General features: G+C 52.7%; 1 protein-coding gene and 1 non-coding gene across 2 annotated transcripts, besides 3 other annotated features; one reads left to right on the top strand and one right to left on the bottom strand.

Moving 5' to 3' along the window:
• Positions 1-344: 344 nt before the first annotated feature.
• Positions 345-433, bottom strand: NFIA_031190. Its single transcript has one exon. It is a non-coding gene; the product is annotated as a tRNA-Pro (tRNA).
• A 5,805-nt stretch (positions 434-6,238) lies between these two features.
• Positions 6,239-7,920, top strand: NFIA_031180 (putative MFS alpha-glucoside transporter; the record flags this gene model as incomplete). The annotated part of the gene is made up of 2 exons (XM_001262581.1): positions 6,239-6,482; positions 6,536-7,920. 2 exons carry the CDS (start codon positions 6,239-6,241, stop codon positions 7,918-7,920), a joined length of 1,629 nt encoding a protein of 542 aa, XP_001262582.1.
• A 2,827-nt stretch (positions 7,921-10,747) lies between these two features.
• Positions 10,748-10,772: a microsatellite.
• Positions 10,749-10,772: a microsatellite.
• A 413-nt stretch (positions 10,773-11,185) lies between these two features.
• Positions 11,186-14,644: a mobile genetic element.
• Positions 14,645-14,880: the final 236 nt, after the last annotated feature.

The following is a 14,880-nucleotide window of genomic DNA, read 5'->3' as shown; positions in this document are numbered from 1 at the left end:
CGAGTCAGGCTTTCCCGGGCGTAGTAATTGCGCTGTGAGAGTTCAAAGCATTCCGTTGATATTTCACGGCCACAGCTAACGATGTTAAATTTGAAAGAATCATCATGGCTGACCGCTACTCCGCTGAGCTGACATACCATAAGTCGATGTCGGTTCACGGCCGTACATTTACCACGAAAGCTCTCGCCGCGTTGTGTATTAAGAACCGTACCATCGCCGAAAATCTGGACCTTCAAAGATCCCAAGGAGGGAAGTCCGTGAAATGGAACTGGCACTACTTCTGTGACTCGAGATAAACAAAAAAAAAAAGGAGCCGAGAGACGCGGAGGGAAAAAAAGAAGATAGGCCCGAGCCGCGGATCGAACGCGGGACCTCTCGCAGATGTGCTTGGGTTAATCCCTAAGCGAGAATCATACCACTAGACCACCCGGGCAACTATGAAGATAGCGGGTTTCTTTAGTCCTCATGATCCAAAGAACAAGCTTACGGATCGAGTCTTACTCTTGAGTTACTAATGTGCTTAAGAGGGAAGAAGTGTACTTATCGCAGCATTGGGAACTGAGGAGCTTGGGGAAAATCATGCGGTACCAATCAACCGCGGTCAGTGTTACATATTACTAGACCACCCGGGCGATGATTGGTTAAATTGCGATATCTTTGACTTATAAGGCAGAGGCATAATGAAAGTGACGAAAGAACGAGTCAGGACTAACGAACTTATTGGAGCCACAAGCAACAAATGTATTATTACAGACATGATCGGATCCAAGACAGTTTTAGACCAGAAAAACAACCCACATATGCAACTCCAGTACTCCTGCGAAAAACGTACTCTGAAACCTATAGCACATCCGGTTATGTGAATCGCAATCAATCGAGGAGTTCTCTACGAGTGCAAATCATCTGAAGCATGCGTACCTACGGCTATTTGTGATTCGAACGGTGTCTCACGTGCGAAGACTATGTGCTGCCGCTGCTTTGGTCTCCAAGTTGCTAAAATGACCTTGCGAGGTGCGACAGCACCATTGTTCGAATCAAATCATGGCCAACAAACTATCCGTACTATGTTCACAACCACGAGCTGGTTGGTAAGTGTTCCGGTGGCCGCCTGGGTCTTTCTCACGTTTCCACGGTTGCGTTGACTTTTAACGATGGTACATGTGGAATCGATCCATGTACGGGTAATATGCCCATGTTGTTGATTCTGCCCATTGAAGGATATATATGTAATCTCCAAGCGATCTCAATGTACTGTGCCAAACCAAAAGATAATTCTATCATCTGTTCAAGTCTTAGTTGTCTCGAGTGTCAACACAATATCCAGCACCAGGAGTGTTCTAGTCTCTGGTGGACTGCACGGGAATATTGTAGCTGATCTGTAGTCAAACATAAGGGCCGCAAAGTCCCTCTTCCTCGATTGATCCGGCGGGTTAGGTGGATGATTGATCTACCTCCCACTCTCGAAACCTCCAAGTCTGTCGCTGCATGACAAGGTTAGGTGCATATGATTGAGCACTATTTCATCGCACTTGCGCCGAGCACGGATATACACCTGTTGCTAAGGCCTGGCTTACAACGGGTACCAATGCGGATATTTCCCTTCGTGATGATGAGACCCCAGTCTGAGCCAGGCTGAGAAATGAGATCTTGCCATAGTTAAATTGCTGATTAAGGATACCGCAGGCAACCTGTCCCTATGGATAGAGCGAACGCGTAATCACAAGCTCACTCTGGCGTTATACCACTCAATCACGCAACATACTCATGGTTCAGGTGCTGCTCTATCCCAGAGCCACATTCGTTCGGATTGGTACCGCTTGGATATTGTCGCTTTCAAGAGAAACAAGACATGAAACATGCTTCTCCTGGAGAGATGTACTACCATCACACATACAATGCTTGTGAACAAGCGGAGGCACGCTTGCTTGTGGACTATGCGGGACGACAGCTCGAACCATCAACCACCTACACCGAATGTTCCGCTGGCAGTGATGTGACGAGCACCTCTATTAAGGCTCTCCTTTTTATCTCAAGGACAAGATGTAAAGTTCAGGAACAACGAATTGGAACTTTGGAAGACTTCATTATGCTGGATGTCACTGTCGTAAGCCGCTCAGTGTTTGCCAGGCCGTCAGCTTGCAAGATGACGTCTCCGCCGGATAGTACCCAGCCCACGAAAAAAATTCGGCAGGCAATCGTGACGGCGTGGGTCTCTCAAACGTGCGGTTGACATCCTAATAAGCTTTCGCTCATCGCGGCGGTAGGACTGACCATGAGTTGACTAGTGTGCTGAAAATGGAGTTCGAGGTTGCTGCATTGGGAGTTTGACCTGATGATGACCTGTTCCTCCCGGATGCCCCCCACTGCGCAATACGCAGCCGGGCCCGAGGAACTGGTGTCATGCCGATGTTGAGCGATCTTCGAACGTTGTGCTAGAGAATCGGGATAGAGAGTCTGATTCTGATCCTCAGGGTGCCGGATCAGGATCGTGGGTGTCCACGCGTAGTGGCTCGTTACGGGGGCCCTGCTGACAGCGGATGCAGAAGAGATAGGCTCAGACGAGATTCAAAAGATGCGCCGTTGCTACTACTAGTAGTCTTGGGAGACAAAGGTCTCTGCCGTGCAGCTGCAATTCCACACGGATGTTAAAGCCGTTGTCTTATCCTCTGGCAAGTCTGGCTTCGACTGCATATTCGTAGACCAATAACTGTTCGAGATCTCTCTAGCCAAGAGGTATATCGGCCAGACATCTGAGAAGAACCAGCGTAATCCACTGGACAAGCTACCATAAGCTGTTCGTACGATATGTGATAGCAGATCGATATCTCTCTCAGTACGTACAATGTCTGCTCTAAGAGGAAGCATTGCCATCACCAAGTGGCAACCTGCCACATATACGGGGTGACCCGATGATACAGCGGGTCTCAAAGCCCGCCTCAGAATCGTTCGAGTATCCCATATCTCCCAGCCTCCCAGGTGGCGGCTTCCAACAGAATCGACCCCATAAGAATCATGGACACGAGCACAAGACCTATAAGAAAGCGAAAGACAGCGAGTCCAACGCATACCACAATGGAGAGACTGAGTCTGCGGGGTAGTTTACCAAAAATAGTCATCAGATTACTACTACGACGGGATTACCACGAAGAATACACGGACAGTCAAGAGCGAGGGCCTGCTAGCGAAGCACACTTTGCACAACCGATCCAATGTCATACCTGCGAGTAGCAATTTCCATCGAATAGTGATTATAAGGCTTTGCATGCTCATGCTCTGAATTGCGAAGGAATGGGTGCAGTTCACATTGATGTTGCAGACCTGCCGGTCAGTAAGGCAACACCCAAGCAAACCGTGTCCACGATGGGAGTACTGATTCGGTATCAAAATAAACGGGTGGAGGTACATTGGCTGTGCCAGGGCTTGAGAGGTCTGGGTGTTCTGGGTACGCCGCTTCTTCCTCGAGTCATCGTTGCTGTTATTGGTGGTGGTATTTCGGGTCAATTTGAATCTTTTGTGTTGGGTGTGCGAGTCATTAGGTCTAGTCAGCTTGTAATTCAAACGGCTCTCGTTATTATGTTGTGTAAAGCCTGATGGGAAGAACTTGGGTGGTTCCTGAGCTGGGTTCAAATTCGATGGTAAGTCTCTGAAGCACAAAGCTCGTATGCGATCTTTTTGAGGAGTCTTTCGGGACAAAAAGGGCAGCCCCTTCTGTCTTTCGAAATTCCTGGGTTGCTAACAATCACTGGTCTTCTCGAGCAAATTCCCCTCGCCCGTCTGCTTGTTACGTATTCTCTCCTCCGCCAGCGTTGCTTCCCTCGAGTCTCTCAGAGTTTGTGTCGCCAGCTTCCTGCTGTCAATTGGATTAACTATCCCTCGGGGTGTTAGGGCTCACGGTGTAGCTTGACTTCGACCGTATACAGCCAAAGGCGAAGATTTTCTCGTCTGGTGTCCTGTCCTCGAAATTTTCTAAGCTTTTGCTGAGCTCCCAGAAAGCAGGTCCTCAGTGATGGGGAAATTGTTATCAAATGTATTGAGGAAACCAAATGGGTGCTGGCAAATAATACAGGGCGCTGAATCCGATCACCACTGGCCAGTGTCGCAGTGCAACTCAGAATGAAAGCTACGGTCCTTGTCTCTGTTCCTGAGGTGCTCGATCAAGTACAAGACAGCAAGCCGTGCCCCTTGCTGTGTTCAAAGATCTTGTCGTGCTTGTATATCGGGATAGATTCTTTTGGAGAGAGTCTCTTCTTATAACACGGACAGCCGTACGTCTGGGGTACTGGCGAGGAGTGGGGTCATTAAGTCTGGACGAATCAAGGAGTGTCCGAGGCTTTTGTTAACGTCACCGGTGATGCGTAGCAGGTTCAGAACTTACCAGCATTCAGCATGACGCCCCCAGTAAAGCTTGCTCTCTTGTGCAGTTGACGGGTTTCATTGTGGTGAAAACGAATGGTTTCGTATGAGACATTGCTTGTAATCTCGCATGATCGAGGTACGGTTCCTTTTCCTGAGTGCCAGTCACTCCTTGACTTCTTGATTAAGGATGGACCAAGCAGTATGGAGATTTGAACCTACCGACATTGTGTTGATGGTTTGCATTCAATTGTAGTCAGGTGTACCTAACACATTGGATGCGCAAGATCTGAACAGTGTAAGCATCGAAAATATATCAAGACTGCGGCAGGCGCAGGACACGAACGAACAAACGTACGAGGGCGTAATTGCACAAACTGAGCGTACTATGACTACTCAGTTAGTCATGGAACGTTTGACCAAAGATCTATTCTGCTATTTATACGTTCGTCTGATAGTCATGCGAATAGGAAGTCGTTGCGATGTGTCCGATCATCGACAGCGGACGAAGAACAACTGGCACAGGTAGTGTTCGATTAAATCAGCAATACCACCGTCGAACACACTTACTAGGTACGCATGGAAGGTAGGTATCGAACTTCGGCTGTCTTTTGCTCAATAATCGAGTGCAGTCGACCGGACGAAAAAGAGGACTGTCCTCCGACCTCGAGCCTTCCATCAGCGCTATGGGCCACGAGGTGAGTATTACGTTCATTTTAGCCTTATGTTCAAAACTACGTCTACTGCTATGTCTCTGGTACAATTTTGGACGAGGTGAAGGGTATTTCTTCGGAGAGGTAGGTTGACGAGCTGGAGATGACCGCACTTGGACTCCCGAAATACTTCATGCGAAGCGCTAGTGTCATCACAGTGTATATCAAATGTGTCAGAACAGCTTCATGAAGGAGCCAAAGACGGCAAATCTAATGATTACTCCGAGAGATTCCTAAATGTAACAGAGTATGTGATTTAGGTTCATGAATTGAAGCTCTGCGAATCTGACGCATGTGGCTTGAGCACTGTGTGGCGCATGTATGTGTGGCTTCACATCGCCCAGCCCCATCCGTCCCGTGACCTCGCTTAACTCCAGCCTCTCGAGCACAGCACAGCCACCTACGTCTCTAGCCACCCAGTGGCTTGTCCACAATCAGCGTCCGAATCCAACCTCGAAACTCAGGCTCAGCGGTCAGTTCGCACGTAACTGGGTTTGGAGCGGATCGATCAGTGATGAAAACTGTGTTTCGTGGACTGTAATGGTTTTAGTAGCTAATTCTAGACTAAGAGGACACTCTTCCAAGTACTGCGGTAGAGCCCAGTGCGACCGTGTGCCCCAACCGAAGTCAAGTCATGTGATCACCACCTGCTCTCCTTGGTCTCAGAGTCAGAGCTCCCTCCATCGAACCCAATTGCACGATGAGAACCGAGTCTCGGTGAACTAATTATGTGGATATACAATTATATATGCTACATATTCACCATGAAATAGTCGTACGTCGGAAATTCCTATGTCTTTGCTCAATTTCTTCTGTTTGAGAGCGTCGGAAGTCCTCCGCAGCGGTAACACGACAGCGAAACAAGTGTTTCGTTTGCCTATTATCTTGCACCAGTATCTGGCTACCAGCATAGATTTTTGAGATCCGAATGGTCCTCGTCCTTATGGCAGATTCTCCTTCATCGCAGCTTGCCGACCGTGGAGATCTGCCAAGGCGACGGATTGAGCAGGAAGCGGAGGTCGACGAAAAATACTCGGCGGCTGATTGGAGACCATCGAATGGCCACGATTCAACGCGAGGGACCTTGTGAGCGCTATTACAATCTCGAATTGCGCAGTAGACATTCAAATGCTTGATCCCGCGCGGATTGTTCCTCAGGAGTGTCAGGGACGATGGCAATGACTGAAAAAGGCACGGCGTTGGTGCAGTCCATCCGCGCCTGCACCCTCGGCGACTCTCAACGGTCGCTTGAATTCACCAATGACGAACATTCGCTGACGTTTTGGGTTGCACTGCGACAACACTGGCCTGCAGTGACTTGGGGATTGTTTATGAATCTGGTACGTGAGGACTGGGACATTCGTGCCATTAGGACGATCATGCTGACCCCGACAGGCGACCGTGCTCAAGGGCATTGTAAGCATCCCGTCAATCGTGTTAAGAATTCCATCTGACCTCTTAGGACGGAGGTATCGTGCGCAGTATAGTCGGACTAGACGTCTTCAAGCGGACCTACGGCTACCAGCATGAAGGAGAGTACATCATCGCCGCCCGGTGGCTGTCAGCCTTCAACTACGCCACGCTCCTCGGCGCCATCATAGGGGCTTTCCTGTCGGGATTGGCCTACGATCGTTTCGGTCCACGCGTGATGATCACCATTTGCTCATGCCTCTCCATCGGCTTCATCTTCGTCCAGTTCTTCAGCCACACGCCCGCCCAACTGTTTGTTGGCGAGCTGGTGAACGGCTGCATCATCGCCTTCTACCCGATCTGCGCCTCCGCGTACGTAAGCGAGGTCACCCCGCTCGTGCTGCGCGGGTTCGTCGCGACAATGACCAACCTCGCCTTCTCGATCGGCTCGCTGATTGCCTCGGGGATCCTCAAGGGTACAGCAGCCATGGACACCACGTGGTCGTACAAGATCCCCATCGCGGCACAGTGGGCTCTCCCGACAGTCATGCTGCTGCTGGTCGCCTTCGTCCCCGACCCACCGTACTGGCTCTGCAAGCAAGGCCGGGACGACGCCGCGACCATCTCATTGCGTCGGCTGACAACCGCACCTGCGGCCGAGGTCCACGTGGCTCGCAAACTGGCGCATATCCGGGAGACGCTACGGCTGGAGGAAAGCTTCCAGGGCGACCGACCGACGTATCGGGAATGTCTGCGGGGTCCGAATCTCCGCCGGCTGGTGATCTGCGTGATGGCGTACAATATGCAGGCGTTCACTGGGAACGTCTTTTTCATCAACTACGCCGTGCATTTCATGGAGGTGGCGGGGCTGGACGCCTCGCATGCGTTCTCGATGAATATTGGTCTGACGGCCATCGGGCTGCTCGGGACGTGCCTCTCATGGTTTCTGCTGTCGTACATCGGCCGTCGGACAATGTACCTGGTCGGCTGTGCGTCGTTGATGGTCCTGCAGCTCGCCATCGGGGCGATTGATCTTGCTCCGCGCCGGACGAGTACGACCTGGGCGCAATGCGGACTTATGCTCGTCTGCAATTTCGTCTACGATCTGACGCTTGGCCCGTTCTGCTACGTGCTGCTGGCGGAAGTCTCGTCGGTGAAACTCCGGGGGCTGACCATCGCTTTAGCCACCGTCAGTTGCTACGTCTGGTCAATTGTCTTTGCGGTTGTCATTCCCTACGCCATGAACGAGGACGAGGGGAATTGGAAGGGCAAATTGGGGTTCCTCTTCGCAGGGACGAGTCTGTTGTGTACTATATACTGCTTTCTGTGTCTCCCGGAGACCAGAGGGAGGACCTTTGAGGAGCTGGATATTCTGTTCGAGAGGAGGGTTCCAAGTCGAAACTTCACGGGCTACAAAACCGAAGTCCAGATACATTCGGAATAAGAAACTAACCACACACTTGTAACGAGTTTATATCTTCCTGGAAACAACAATGGTCACAGATTCATGTAGCGCAGAATTTGAAACAGCAAACACAGGAGGACAAACATTAGTCAAGAGAAATCAGACGACAGAGTCGAGGACGGCAAGCCGAACAGACATGCAGAAAGAACAGACAGAAAGAACAAGCGAAAAGAACGACCAATTCAATAGTATTCCGGCGCTTTTGCAATTTGAAAATTGCGAATAAGAAAGAAAACAGAAGAAAAGAACATAGGAAAGGAAAAAAAGGAAAGAGCCTTTGTCCTCCAGTATAATTGCGAAACCTCAACTCTTCAACCCAGCCCTGGCCTACACGTCCAAATCAGAGCCCTCGCCCCCAGGAGTCGCAAGTGGACGAAGTGTCCGCCATGTACGACGTAACCGAAGTCGCTGAACTCTTTGAATGATGTGAAGAGTTGGAGGAGCCCGAAGAGACCGAGGTGTCCGAATCGCTCGGTGAATCCGACAACGCCGATGAGTCTTCGTCCTTACTCGCACGTTACCCTGGCGTCTGAGGCGCCGCTCCAATACCTCTTTGCGGGCACGGAGCCCGAAAAGCAAGTCCTCAGTCTTGATAATTGACTCTCCCACGCGCAAGAGGTCCCTTTCCTTGAGAGGCTCGGTGGACTGTCGCAGCGTTCGGTCTTCTATCTTCACACAAGAGGACTGCTTGGTGGCAGGAGGAGATGACTGGACCACGACTGATACTTTGGTTCGTCGCCCTTTCCGAGACAGGGCTTCCGACTCGACCTCGCGTTCACGCTGACGTTCACGTTCTCGTCGAATCCGTTTGGGTTCTGCCTGACGTTTCCTTTCTCGTTCAATTCGTTCGAGTTCTTCCTGCTTGATGAAGGCAAGCAACCCGCCGCGCTGAACGATTCCCCTGGACTTCAATCAGCATGCGTACCACAGGATGAGTCGAAGGCAGTCCATTTACTTCGTCTTCGTCTTCTCAGGATCATCAACCCAAGCGCTTCCTCCGTTTGCCTCAAAGTTCCCGCGCAAAGAGCACTCAGAAAGGCGGTTGTAATCAATACAATTCGAGCATGCATAAGTATAAAGTGTTTGATTTTGTAAATAGGCGCCACCCCGCACGACTACCACACGCCTTTACCACATCGGCAGCGTGAACAGGAGTCGGCCTCGGAAAGCTGCTCTCCCCGCTCGTGCAGCAGCGCCACTGATTTTTGATGAGAATCTTTGATGGGTGTTTTGACTGGCCTCCTGCGCGTGTCCGTCGACCAGCCCTTTTTGAAGTCACGGGTTATGTCAAGCAACTCGATTGCACATTGGTCTGCCTCCTTTTCTTACCTTTGCGCGCTTTGGTTAGGGCCGTGCCACGGTGCTTCTTACTACGCCTGCGAACGGCAGTCATTTTCGCGAAGAAGCAAAAAGGAAAAGGACGAATTCGACGAGTGAAGATGAGAACCCGGGTAGAGAGCAGAGGCAAACGAAAAGTGAGCGAGCGCAGCAGGGGACGAGGCCTAAGAGAGTTGCAGAGAATGCTTGGGTTGGAATAAGAAGTGGATTTCGAGGGGGCAGAAGGGGACTATTTAACCTTGCGCGAGGAGGAGGTCAAGAAAATCACGAAGTTGACCTGAAGGATCCAACATCAGAAACTGAGGGAAAAGGGCCTGCTAGTGCTCTCATCCTCCTGGTAAAATTGCTCTGTCACATTTGCTTGTGGATGGCGGGAGGCTGGAGCAGCGAGACAAGCCTGATCATTTCTCACATTGTTCGACTTTGCTGTTTGGAGTTTGGACGGGATCTGCGCTGTCAAATTACCGCCCCTGCACTCTTCAGTATGTGACCTTTTGGGGAAATTGCCGACCATCATTGATGGAAGGTGCTTTGTACCTGCAGCGTGCGTGATCGAGCTTTGAGCTAGACGAATAGGCGAATGATCAGGCTCCCGACGACACTGGAGTCTCGAATTATCACGTCAACGGCTTTACCCCTGTTCATGTTCAATGTGAAATTCTCTTGACATGCCACTAGCTGAATTGCCTACTATGGACCCACTGCTTGTTGCTTGTTGCACCCACACCAGCCTGACTGTATTCCTTGAACAGGGACCCCGGCAATTTCACTTGCTACTGACTGTAGCTTCATCCTCAACTGCAGTCCGATCCGCACTACTGCGATCTGTATGAATGTGATTTTGAGTCGGCAATTAGGCCTGCAGACTGTGGACTTTGTGAGGAGACAATCCCACAGACAGTCGAACGGCTCGGGCTGATGACAGGAGAATTCATGTACAAGAGCCCGTGCAACTTGTAGCTTGTGTTGCTATGCTTCTGAGTCCGTCAACAGTAATCCGTAGTCACCCTAAGGGTGTCCTTGACTGACTCCCTGCTGTTAACGAGATGCGTTGGGATGAGACTCACAGCCATCCCTCTTCGTGCATCATTGAAAACGAGACAAGCGACATCAATTGTGGAAAGATCAGCGAGGGACCCATTTGGCGGCGGAAGTCCAGACGTTCCCCGGACGCTACAGAAGTCGACGTATCTCGTTTTCTCCCGGAGTGAGCTCCAGCCTCCGTCCCCTGACAAGGATTGTAAGGCAAAGGTGCACATGGAATTGCCTGTTGACGATCCAGTTTAATTAAAAAAGGACGTCTGATTGCACATACGACCATAGGGAGTGGAAAACAGGGCTTCCCGTCCGCTCAGCCGTACTTAAGCCAGTATTATCAACGTGGTCGGAAGTTATATGCGCCCTTGAAGGCCTGCTGCTTTACGGGTGAGAGACGCTAAACCATAGTGTGAGTGTGGGTGAGTGAAGGTATTATTATTATTATTATTATTATTCTCATTCACGCATCTGTCAGCCCTATCGGCCGAGTGGCGGCAGGTCCCTGCCGGCGGCTGGGTAGGCCGCTGCTATCTTACATACACTGAATCCACAGCGGGTCTAATTGTCCCTATCCCCCCGTAGATACACCCAGTGTAATGCTCGCTGCCCCTATCTCCGCGTCTAGATGATCTGAACGCCCCGAAGGGCGCTTAGCCTAGTGTTCTTCCTCATCGAATAAGCCTGCAAGCGAGCCATGGCGGTGCGCAGGTTAGGGGTCGCCACCCTTGTCGCTAACCTGGAATGTGTCTGGTAAGCCCCGGAACTGGCCTAGGAGCCTTGTAGCAATCATGAAGCGGGTGGCTTGCTATACTAACTCTGGCTTGCAGAGCAGGCGAACATAGTTAGTCTCCTGTGAGCGCCGCCAGACCGTGCGGAGCCGGAGCCTCGCGTAGGTCGGGCAGGTGATTAGTATGTGCTGAACATCCTGGCGGCCGAGGCCGCAGGCGCAATCCGTCGTTGGTAGTGCACCGAAGGAGCCAAGATAGCTGGCTAGAGCGATCTTGCCCGTCTGCATCTGGACCACCACCGAGCTCGCCGCGCGTCGCAGGCCCGCGTGGAGCCGGAGCACCGCGCGGCTCGGGGTCGTGATGACCCTCCGAAGGGATGCGCCGTGGTCGTGGTCGGCCCAGAGTTGGCGCCAGCGTTCCCTTAGTAAGACCCGGAGGCGACGACGTAGCGAGGCGTAGAGCACCAGCGCTGGCCTACTGGCCCCCACGCTGTCCGCGGCTCCTTTGGCCAGCTGGTCGGCCCGTTTGTTGCCATAGACCCCCTCATGCCCAGGGAGCCACTATAGCTGTACCCACCACCCCTCTGCATGGAGGTGGTCAAGTAGCCTGACAATCCATTATGTATAGTGCTGGCCGGATGAGCTCTTCGGCTCTGCGCAGGCCCGAATCGCTGCTTGGTTGTTGGTGAAGATAGTGATTCGGCGTTCCCTCTGGGGGTTCAGGAATCGGGTGATGGGGCTTTCCGCGCGCGTGGCTAGGTATAAGGCTAGTTCTATGCCGCAGAGCTCTGCTGCATACACAGTATGTGTGTCCAGTGATTCAAGCTGGCACGCCCGGTTCCCTAGGGGAGATACCACTGCTGCACTGACTCCCTTATCAGTTCCACTCCCATCTATGTATGTAATGATCGTGCTTGGGCCACGGGCCCCAGTGAGCACCTTACAGTGTTCCTCTAGGGCCTTCTCCCAGGTGTCTGCAACCATGGTGTCGGGTGGCCGCCACCAAGGGCTGACCATGAACGGTTCAATCGTTTTGATATTAGTAGGGGCGATGCCAAGCTAGTCTGGGAGCTGGCGCTCCAGGCGCTCTAGCAGGGAGGTCAAGGGGTCCTTGTCGGGGTCCGCGTATTGTGAGCCCTCCGGCCTCCGGCCTAATGACTGTATGGCGTGCAGCTCCCAACATAGTGGTGATGTCATTAGCCATGCACATGTCTCCTCCGCCGTCCGGGCAAGATTCAGCATCGCTAGTGGCATGTTAAGGCAGACCTCTAGGGCTGCGCGGGCCGTGGTGCGGAAGGCGCCGGCTATGCGGTACAGGGCTTGGTACTAGATAGATTCCAGTGCCCTGCGGACCGCCGCTTCGGCCCCTTTGAAGCCAAAGCCACCCCGTACGAACCAGGTCGAGCACGCGTACGCGATCTGCGGCCATAGCACCGCGGTGTACATGCGTCGGAGGTGCAGCAGGCCTACTCCCCATGTTGAGCCCGCAATGGAGCTAAGCGCTGAGATAAGGTGGGCTGCCTTCCTCCGGATATGATCTACATGCACTGCGCCAGTGAGATTCTCATCAAGATAGACGCCCAAATATTTCAAGGACGGGCCCGGCATGACCTTAGTGTCACAGAACCAGGCCCCTGGGTCCAGCGGGCCTAGGGGCCTCGGTATACCGCGATGTTGGGACGAGAGATGGATGAGGCTATATTTAGCTGGATTGAATTGGGAGGCATGCCGCGCTTCCCAGTGTTCTGCGAGGGCATGTATTCGCTCTAGCCGGCGGTAGTTCACCAGGGCTGACTTACTCCAGACAAGTATACAGATATCGTCGATGTAGCCTGTGACCATGACCTGGCCGGGGAAGGCCGCATGTATCTCATCAATTAGGTCGGCGTTGAAGAATAGGTATAGTATTAGGGAGAGCGGGGAGCCCTGGGGGATACCCATGTTCACTCTATACCGGCCCATGGGGCCCTCCAGCAGAGCTAACATGGTCCAGCGTTCGCTAAGGAAGCTCACTATCCAGTTGATGATATTGGTGGGGATGCGCCGTTTGCGTAGGTTATGGAGGAGCCGCTGGTGAGATACATTATTAAATGCGCCAGAGACGTCCAGGGTGAGCAAGCTCGCGACCCAGCTATCAGCACGCCAGGCTGCATGCACCTGCTCTAGTAGCAGGTGGATGGCGTGTTTGCATGAATGGCCGCGCCTCCCCCCAACATGGTTAGTGGGGAGAAGCCCGTAGGTTTCCACAAGGTAGCTTATCCGTGTGGCGATGACAGCTTCCAGCGCCTTCCCTATCGTGCTGAGCAGCGCGATGGGCCAGTATGCCTTTAGGGTTGTGTAGTCTGGCTTCCCTGACTTGCGAATCACCACAGTGGTCGATTCGCGGAAGTGCCTAGGGCAATAGCCGAGCGAGAGGCAGGCGTTGAAGAGGTGTGTCAGGTATGGTCCGATCATTGGAAGGGCCCTCTGGATTGCCGCATTTAGTATGCCATCTGGGCCTGGAGCCTTAAGGGGCGCTACGCGCTTCACTGCGCATGTGACCTCCTCCTCAGTCACTAGGGGTATTAGAATTGGCTCTGGGTAGTCATAGCCAGCTGTGTCGGTTAGGTCCGCCTCTGGGGGTGGAGGGAATAGGGCCTCCCGTAGTACCACGGCTTTCTTCTCAGGCCGGTCTATCTCGCGGTCCCCAATGATTAGGGTCGGTATGAAGGTTGGTTGCGTCTCCCCGCAGCGCCAGGCCCAGTGGGCTAGCCTCCAGAAGCCATCTATGTCCTGAGTGGCCTCTTCCACGCGCTCCCTGTGGGCCTTCGTGGCCGTCTTATGGCTCTGGCGTTCCAGCTCATGGATGGCCTGTCGGTAGGCTTCCACGTCGGCTTTGTTGCCCGTGCGGGCCTATTAATGTGCTTGGTTGACCTGTGTGCGTAGTGCCCTTAGCTCATCAGTGTAGCCGGCGCGGGAGAATTGACAGAGGCGGGCTTCCAGAATGGAGGGGCCTGTGGCGCCAACTAGGGCATGTACTAAATATTCCGTGGCCTTGTTGGCCTGGTCAGGGGTGTGCAGGGTGTTAAGCGGCATGGGCACTGCTGCCAGTGCCCCTAGGAAGGCTTCCCAGTTGGCTTCTCGCCATTGTTGATGGCGTATCTCCACGCGAGGTGAGAGGGAGAGGTCGAATTCTGTTAGCATGGGCACATGGTCTGCGGCGTGGATCCAGTCGCGGTGGTCATGGCACTGGACTAGCCGGTCTGCCAGCTCTGTGGAGGCCTATATCAAATTAATTATCATGTGCTGGGGCTGGCCTTCCACTATCTTTTCATATGTAGTGGTGCCAGGCGGGGTGAGCAGCTCTAGGCCATGCTCTCCCATGATGTTGATCAGTTGGTCCGCTGCTTCATGATGGTGCTGATAGCCCTGGCTTACCCACATTGGGTGGTGGAGATTGAAGTCTCTAGTCACTATATGGTCCCCAGAGGTAGTGAGTGCCTGCTGCAGCAGGCCTAGAGCGCTAGGCTGCTGGGTGAACTGTGGGCTTGGGTTATAGATGTTATGGACATGGGCCAGGTGTTGCCCTGGAAGCTGGAGCGTCAGGGTGCTAAGGTCGCGGCACCAGTGCTTTATAGATCAGGTCTCTGGTTGAGGTATTTATTAACAAAGAAGCAAACCTGGGGGGTGTCTGCTATGTCTTCTGGGGCCATAGGCTGCAGTAGAACATGGAATTGGCCCCTAAGGGCCTGTGAGTAGGTAGAAACTGGCGTGGTATACTGGTTGACGCTTGGCTCCTGGATGGCCAGGATCTTGAGCTTCTATACCCCTTTATCACCAAAGAGGTGCATCATGAC

The sequence above is a fragment of the Aspergillus fischeri genome, genomic scaffold, assembly GCF_000149645.3.
Source record: "Aspergillus fischeri NRRL 181 1099437636261 genomic scaffold, whole genome shotgun sequence".
NCBI classification, from domain to species: Eukaryota; Fungi; Ascomycota; class Eurotiomycetes; order Eurotiales; family Aspergillaceae; genus Aspergillus; species Aspergillus fischeri.
Note: the sequence above shows the minus strand (reverse complement) of the source record. Positions and strands in the feature narration are given on the sequence as shown.